Genomic DNA, 8,629 nt, shown 5'->3' on the forward strand with positions numbered 1-8,629 from the left:
CACGGAGGAGAAGTGTAAAAATAACTGGGCCACAGGAGAGAAAAGTTTGGGAAACCCTGCATTATATCTTATGGGCCCATAGGATAGAATGGAGAGATTGGGCTGCCACTGCGGTGCGATGCCATAGAAGGGGTTTTAAACTCTATTCTATCCTATGGGCCCACAGGATATAATTGGTTATCAGAGGGGTGGATGTGCAAGTAGTTAGCCTTGCACAGGGTGCCAAACAATCTAGGTCCAGTAAGGGCATTCCAAGAGCTAAGGCTGAATTTGGTGGAAGAAGGGTAGGGAAGGAGAGGAATATTGCCCAGAAAATATAGGCTGCAGTGGTTTTCTTAAAATGCTTTGGAGATGGAGTTTACACATGGAACTGTTTATTACAAGTGATCTGCATGCTAAGACGGGGAGATTTCACCGACTGAAAGAGCAGTGTCCTTACAGCATGTTTCTTTTTCTCATACACAGAATTAGCCCAGATTCCCAAGTGAAGCAAAGTCATATGGCGGGAAAAACCTAGTGTATGTATGTTTTGTTTTGTTTTTTTAAATGTCCACAGTTTCTAATGCACGGGGTGCACGAGCTCTTGTTATTGTTGTAAGCCATGAAAGTCATCTAACTGCTAATTTTAGCACAGCTTGAGTTTGGGGAATTTGCACTTTTGAGGCCTGTGGAGAAAGGGGAATTGGAAGGTGAATGTTATATAGGCCGGGTATCCCTTGGGAAGTTATTTCAAGGCTAGGCTGGAGGTGAGAGAGGTTAGTTTACATCTATAGAGAGTTACACGCACAGTAGAGATCGTTCAGTAGCCGTCCAATATAATATTTCTTGGACACAGCACTAGATAATAGTTGAGCAACACTTTTCAGATTGATAGATCCTGAAGGCTGTGCACTGATATGCGTATATTGGAAAAGTACTGTAAGTTCATGTAGCAATTCAAGTTGCCAACCATGCAGTTCAGAATTTCCTTCTGCCATAATATTTTTAAACACAGCCTAATTTGAGCTGCACACATTTCTTTCTCGCTCTGAATATGGAGTAGCAGATTAATGAGCGTAATTCATAAGCACTCAGCCGTACCGATGGGTTTTGTTATTGCTTAGTCAAGGTTTAAGATCTTAAAAGATCAGAGGAAACACAACTGATGTGGAAGGAATCAGCCTTTTGGCCAACAGTTCACAGATAAAACGGGGGCACAACGGAGGATTTTCAGGCTCCTGTTCCCCTCCCACAGGTCGCTTTCTGAATCCTTCCCTCGATTGTTTTACATGGCTGTCGGAAAAGCCTCCTCCACCTGCTGTATCCATTTGCTGCACAGCAGCCCTGGATGGACTTGCAAACGAGAAGAGCACATTTCTTCTTTTGAAACTGGGAGTCTGTCCAGGTGGACACCACTGATAATTTTTAGGTTTGCAGTTTAGAATCCACTGTGGATTCCTTCTTATCCTGGCCTTGGTGATCTTGCCATGAAATCTCTTTGCAGGCTGCTGCCCGCATACAGCAGTTTGGGCCTAAAGTCATCTGTTATAAAAATAGAACATACTTTAGAAACTGCTTTCCACAGTCAGCAGAAATCTTTTGGCGGGCAAAGATTGTCCATATTTCTCCTTCCCCCCCACCTCCCGAAACACACTCCCAGTGGATTTCAATAAATATCACAGAAGATGAAGAAGAAGATATTGGATTTATATCCCGCCCTCCACTCCGAAGAGTCTCAGAGCGGCTCACAATCTCCTTTCCCTTCCTCCCCCACAACAGACACCCTGTGAGGTTGATGAAGATATTGGATTTATATCCCGTCCTCCACTCCGAAGAGTCTCAGAGCGGCTCACAAACTCCTTTACCTTCCTCCCCCACAACAGACACCCTGTGAGCTAGATGAAGATATTGGATTTATATCCCGCCCTCCACTCCGAAGAGTCTCAGAGCGGCTCACAATCTCCTTTACCTTCCTCCCCCACAACAGACACCCTGTGAGCTAGATGAAGTTATTGGATTTATATCCTGCCCTCCACTCCAAAGAGTCTCAGAGCGGCTCACAATCTCCTTTACCTTCCTCCCCCACAACAGACACCCTGTGAGGTAGATGAAGATATTGGATTTATATCCTGCCCTCCACTCCGAAGAGTCTCAGAGCGGCTCACAATCTCCTTTCCCTTCCTCCCCCACAACAGACACCCTGTGAGGTGGGTGGGGCTGGAGAGGGCTCTCCCAGCAGCTGCCCTCTCAAGGACAACCTCTGCCAGAGCTATGGCTGACCCAAGGCCATTCCGGCAGGTGCAAGTGGAGGAGTGGGGAATCAAACCCGGTTCTCCCAGATAAGAGTCCGCGCACTTAACCACTACACCAAACTGGCTCTCCACTTGCCCTTCTGATATATTTAGCAGTCTTCTCAGTACCAGTATTGTCTGCCTCAGGTAACTTTGATAGCAGAGAGGGAAAACTCGAGGTGGGGCAGCTACCATGGCCACCAGCTCCTGGTGAGCACACGGCTGCTGATAACGGTACATTTTCTGACCCCCAGATGAATCTCCTTCCCCTGCCTGATCATGAGGGCTCTATCACTCGTGATCCAGCTGCTGCCTGGTGTTGCTGGAGAAGGCTGGGAGGGGGGGGATGGTGCTCACAGCAGACAGCCTCCCAGCTGCCTCAGGGAAAGGGCACTCAGGTGGCATGGACAGCAATGAGCACAGCCAGCGGGGGGCAGCTTACAACTGACAGAGGAGCAATACACAAGCGTGGGAGGGGCGCATGGACAGGTAAGCAAGAAGAGGGCCTGGTGTTTGGAGAAACTTTTGGTGGATGCAAGTCCGTCTATCTCTAGACAGATAGCTAAATTCTGCCATTACCTGGTGAAGTTCCATACTAAGAAACAAGAAAGGGTAGGTTTTGTATGATCTGTTTGAATTTTAGGTTATAAACGATTTTATATATTCGGATTTAAAGGATTTTATATTAATTTGAACTGATTCTGGATTTTAAAATTGGTTAAATTATATTCTAGTTATCCCCGACCTGTATAGGTGCGGAAAAGTTTTAAGTATTTTATTGTATTTTATGTATTTTAGGAGGGGTTTTACATGATGTGTTATAATTTTTATATTGGTCTATGACCGTAATAAAAAGTTCATTCATTCAAGAGGGCCTGGTAACGGCCACGGGGAGCCCTGGAACTCTCTGCCCAGCCCCCCACCCAAACCTGGAACTGGGAAAACTTAAGCACAGTCTGACAAACATAAGAGAAGCCATGTTATATCAAGCCAATGGCCCATTCAGTCCAACACTCTGTGTCACACAGGGGCCAAAACCCAGGGGCCGTCAGGAGGTCCATCAGCAGGGCCAGAATTCCAGAAGCCCTCCCACTCTTGCCCCGCCCCCCAGCACCAAGAACACAGAGCATCACTGCCCCAGACAGAATGTCCTGCCTGTACCTTGTGGCTAGTAGCCACTGATGGACTTCTACAAAGGTGGAGGGAAGATTTTCTGGGAATATAAAAATATAAGGCTATCTGTCATCCCCAGAAACCCCTACACATTGCACTGTCATCCCCAGAAACCCCTACACATTGACACCCACTTTGGTGGCTTTACTGTCTTGTCCTATTCATCTACCTTTGCAGTCATTCAAAGACAGAAAGATTATTGTTAGGGCGTGGGGGCTGCCCATGTTGTAGCCTGCAGAGAAGTCTTTAGACCGTTCCTTACAAATGGGTGCATTTACTGTCACACTTCAGATGAGACCAACATATGGCTTCAAGGTAGGATTGATGCCTTTTAGCCCCTGCTTCTGCTGAAATGTTTTCAACAGCTTCAGAAATTTAGCAGATGAAGAATGATTCCTTTAATCAAAGATTTCAGGTTTTCACGGCTGGTAACATCATTAGGGTTTGTAGAATCTTTCGGGATCAAGTGCCGTGTTCTACTGGAGAAAGTTTTCCTTCCAGACGTTTCGTTCTCAGCTGCGGAGAACATCCTCAGTGGCGTTGCAGCCAAGAAGGTCTGAGCGCCTGCTCCGGCTGCAACGCCACTGAGGATGTTCTCCGCAGTTGAGAACGAAACGTCTGGAAGGAAAACTTTCTCCAGTAGAACACAGCACTTGATCCCGAAAGATTCTACAAACCCTAATGATTCCTTTAATGTTAATTCACTTAATCACAGGACAAGCTTCACTTGTTAAATTTCCACAGTCAGGAGTGACACTGAAGCTGGGCCAACAGTAGCTCTCCCACTCCATGGGGGCAACTAAAACAACAGGAAGGGGCAGATACTTGCTTTATAGAAGCCAAAATTGGCTTGGAAACCTCTAGCTACTGGTACGTGGTGATGATTTCCTTGTTTCACACCTGAACCCTCGGAGGCTTAGCTTTTGCAACAGAACCTGAAATGCAGTTTGAGCCCCTGCTGCATCCTCCGGTTTCTAGGAAATAATGATTCCCCTTTTGCCACACTTTAAATTTTCTTAGAGGTTGTCCAAACTTCAGTGATTTGATTGATCTGCGTCCAAAAGACCTGACTGCAGCTCCAACAATACACATGTCGATCTCTACCATATGCCTTCAGCAGTCCCCATTCAAGAAAAGCAAAGAAGCCAAGCCGTGCCTAGGAAGACTGGCTCTTTGCGAAAGGGGTCACTGTTCTAGATAGGGAAGCTTGTTAGATGCATCTGAGTTCCCACACCCAGAACAGAAGGCTGGATTGGGATAACTGTGCTCACTTTGTAAGCAAACATATTCTTAGGAAAACTGGAGTTTGCATACCTGTGGGGAAACAAAGCATTTAGAACTTACTTCCATGGGGATGAACAGCACGTGACTTCTAAACTTGTTGGTGTTTCTGCATAGGTACAAGTTGTCCTCAGACCGATAAATGACGTTTAAAAAACAATCCACTATTTAGCTCATTTGCTTTACGTTTTGGGCCCTGGAGCCAGGCAAAGTTTGGCAACCAGTTAAACCTTCCTAAACATCTCCTTGTAATTAATGTTGTCATTAGGATTCTTTAACTCCTCGAAAGAAAGTCCCACTTGCTTTTATTTACTGCATTTATTTCCCATTTTCTCCTGGAAAGAAACTGGTTTGATGTAGACCTTGCATAGTTTTATCCATCTGGCTGAAATCCCAGCAAGCTGCTGCCATTTTGAATAGACAGCACTGGGCCAAATGGACCAGAATGTGGCCTCCTGGGTTTATGTGCCTTATTAACATAGGAGGATCGTAACCAAATACCACCCCACGTGCTACTTGCAGCTCCTTGGAGCTGTCCAAATGTGCGGGATATTTGATTGTCATTTCCCAGGCAGGTCAAACCATCCACCCACATTTTGGTCCAGAAATCCAGATTCATCCATGTTTTGGTCCAGAATTCCAAACAGCATCTTCCATTCCCACATCCCCCCCTGGCTGGCATCTTTGTTGCAGGCGGCTGATTCGAACCCTCTAAGCGCTGGGGATCCTGCTGTGCATTTCTACATCTGTGAACTGCTGGACGTTCTCTGTGCTCTCTGGCGACGTTGTGATGGGGGAGATGACGTGTTTCAGGCGCAGGAGCATGGTGAACAGCAGGATGAGAAGGATGGCCAGGAGAGTCAGAAAGAGCCCCACGTACATGTACAAGTTGGCATACTTATCTGCCGTCGTGTCTGTCGCTGTCGCCAAAGTGGGAGGGTGGGCGCGGCCAGTAAGATTTCCACGGAATTTGAAATCGGCCTCAGTCATTTCTCATGCAGGTTAACTTTCATCCATTTTCTCTAGATGCTCGTCAACGAGTTGAGCCTTCTTCGACTGAGGATTCCTAGGCATCAATTCATGCGCAGACAGATTCTGCCTGACTTTCAGATTCCCCCCTTGCATGGTAAAGCAGTTCTCACTGCATGAACCATTTCTTTACACAGCTGATTGGAGGAGCCAATCGAATGAACATTCCCCTTGGGCTTTCAAGGTATTTCTCTCGGATACTTTGTGGGTGGAAAGTATTTCCATTGTTTTCAGGAAGATCCAGATATTCTACAGCACTCTCTTTTTTGGAGCGAATGCTCTGCCAAAAAGATCAAGAATCCATGACCAGTTTCTGGTGTCAGCTGATTCTGGTAATATTCTTTGGCCTGTCCCAGGATGATAGCAGTCACTTGGCATAGATTACCCAAAGAGCCACCAGAGTTAGGTCATCTCCACTTCCCACCTTTAAAGGATGCCACAAGAAGCAGAATCAGTAGATAATATTGTCTTCCTAAAAAGAAGGGGGAAGAAGAGGGAAATGTCATAAACCATAGCTCCACTGTAAAAAGTGCTTATAGAACAAAGGTTGAGTTCAGTGGCACCTTTAAGACCAGCCAAGTCTCATTCATTTATTTTATTTTAATTATGCACTTTCATGTGCATAACATTTTATTATGCACTTTCATGTGCAGGTACACTCTTCAGTTACAGTAAAACAAGATGTCCTCAACCATTACATATAGTTGACGGGGAGGGGTTAGTTAGTTTGTTTATTTATTTCTTTATTTATTTTATATCCCGCCCTCCCCGCCGAAGCAGGCTCAGGGCGGCTTACAGCATAAAATCCCAGAAACAATTAAATTAATAGGTATTAAAATTACACATTCGGTAATAAAATAGATATACAATGATTAAAACAGTTAAAATAGAAAAAACATATTGAGTTGGTGCTATTCTAATGGCGATGGCCTTCTTCCACTTCTCTTAAGTACTGGTGCTAGTCAATTGAATGCCAGCTGGAAGAGGACAGTCTTGCAGGCCTTGCAGAACTGCACAAGGTTCCGCAAGGCCCTCACTTCATCTGGCAGTTGGTTCCACCAGCAAGGGGCTACAATTAAGAAGGCCCTGTCTCTAGTTGATTTCAATCGGGCCTCCTTCAGCCCGGGGATTACTAATAGGTTTTGTGATCCCGATCTAAGTACTCTCTGGGGAACATGTGCAGAAAGATGGTCCCTAAAGTAGGCAGGTCCTAGGTCATATAGGACTTTAAAGGTAATAACCAGCACCTTGTAACAAACCTGGTATACTATTGGCAGCAAGTGCAGTTCCCGTAATCCCGGCTGAATGTGCTCCCACCTGGGAAGCCCCAATAACAGCTGGGCGGCCGCGTTCTGCACTAGCTGCAACTTCCGGGTTCGGCACAAGGGCAGCCCCATGTAGAGGGCATTACAGTAATCCAGCCTCGAGGTGACCGTTGTATGGATCACTGTTGCCAGGTCGCTCCAGGAAGGGGACCAACTGCCTTGCCCACCTAAGATGGAAAAATGCAGATTTAGCAGTGGCTGCTATCTGGGCCTCCATTGTCAAGGCAGGCTCCAGTAGTACCCCCAAGCTCTTGACCTTGTGTGCCATTGCCAGTGGCGCACCATCAATGGCCGGTAGGGGGAATTTCCCTTCCCGGACAACCATGACTTAAACAAAGGACCTCTGTCTTTGCTGGGTTAAGCTTCAATCTACTCAGCCTAAGCCATCCAGCAACGAGATCTTATCTGCAAAAAAGTTCGCAAAAGCCTCACAGCCAATCTCCAATTCCTTAGAATTTGGCCTGCCTTGTGGCAGTGTTGTAAGGGTCCGAAATGTGTTAAACAATTGTGCTGGACACAAAATTGCAGACGCAATCTTGGCCGCAAAGTAAGTTTTCTTTGTGGCTTTGACTGCCATCTCATAGGACCTCATAAACTCTCTATAAGATGTTCTAGTCGCTTCATCTCGAGTACGCCACCATTGCCTCTCTAGCCGTCTGAGTCCTTGTTTCATCTGCCACAACTCCAGGTTATACCATGGTGCTAGCTTAGAGCGAGGGCGCAGAGGACGCCGAGGTGCGATCTCATCGATGGCTCTGGAGAGTCTGTCATACCAAGACTCCGTCAGGTCATCCAGGGAATCGCCAGGGGGCCAGGAATCCCATAGAGCCATTTGGAACCATTCCAGGTCCATCTGGCTCTGCAGGCAAGCTAAAATATGCTCACCGCCTGAACGGGCTTGGAGTGGGACATCCACTCGAGCCTTGAGGGTATAGTGGTCCAACCACGGCACTGCTTCGGCAGTAGTACCGTCCACTAAAACTCCCGCCGCAAAGATCAAATCTAGCATGTGCCCCACCTGGTGAGTGGGCGTTGTAACAAGTTGGGAGAGTCCCAGTGTCGCCATGGATGACACTAGGTCCATCGCCTGACTGGAGGTCGCGTCACCGGCATGGACATTGAAGTCACCCAGGATCAAAAGCCTTGGGTACTCCAATGCCCAGCCTGTTACGGCCTCCATCAGGGACAGTAAGGTGCCGGCTGGTGCATTAGGCGGACGGTACACCAGCCAGATCGCCAACCCCTCCCCAACGTCCCATGCCAGACTGGCACATTCAATGCCATTAATCTCTGGGGCCAGGAGAGCCCAGAAGGAGTAAGCCTCTCATATGATTACAGACACCCCTCCCCCCCACCTGCTAGTCCGTGATTGGTGAAAGACTGAGTATCCTGGGAGAGCCACCTGGGAGAGAGCTACAGTCTCCCCATCTCGCACCCAGGTCTCAGTCACACACGCCAGGTCCACGTCCTGCTCAAGCAAGAACTCCCGAAGGATTGAGGCCTTATTATTTATGGACCTGGCATTACATAACACCAATGACAGATGCGAGT

General features: G+C 47.1%; 1 protein-coding gene across 1 annotated transcript; it reads right to left on the minus strand.

Moving 5' to 3' along the window:
- Positions 1 to 5,027: 5,027 nt before the first annotated feature.
- On the minus strand, positions 5,028 to 6,123 carry SERTM2 (serine rich and transmembrane domain containing 2). The gene has a single exon (XM_060249560.1). The coding sequence runs from the start codon at positions 5,712 to 5,714 to the stop codon at positions 5,436 to 5,438; it is 279 nt and encodes a 92-aa protein (XP_060105543.1). The 5' UTR covers positions 5,715 to 6,123; the 3' UTR covers positions 5,028 to 5,435.
- Positions 6,124 to 8,629: the final 2,506 nt, after the last annotated feature.

Source organism: Heteronotia binoei, chromosome 11, assembly GCF_032191835.1.
Source record: "Heteronotia binoei isolate CCM8104 ecotype False Entrance Well chromosome 11, APGP_CSIRO_Hbin_v1, whole genome shotgun sequence".
NCBI classification, from domain to species: Eukaryota; Metazoa; Chordata; class Lepidosauria; order Squamata; family Gekkonidae; genus Heteronotia; species Heteronotia binoei.

Excerpts from the sequence above, each read along its gene's own strand:
- SERTM2 (XM_060249560.1), bottom strand. The coding sequence starts at position 5,714 with ATGACTGAGGCCGATTTCAAATTCCGTGGAAATCTTACTGGCCGCGCC.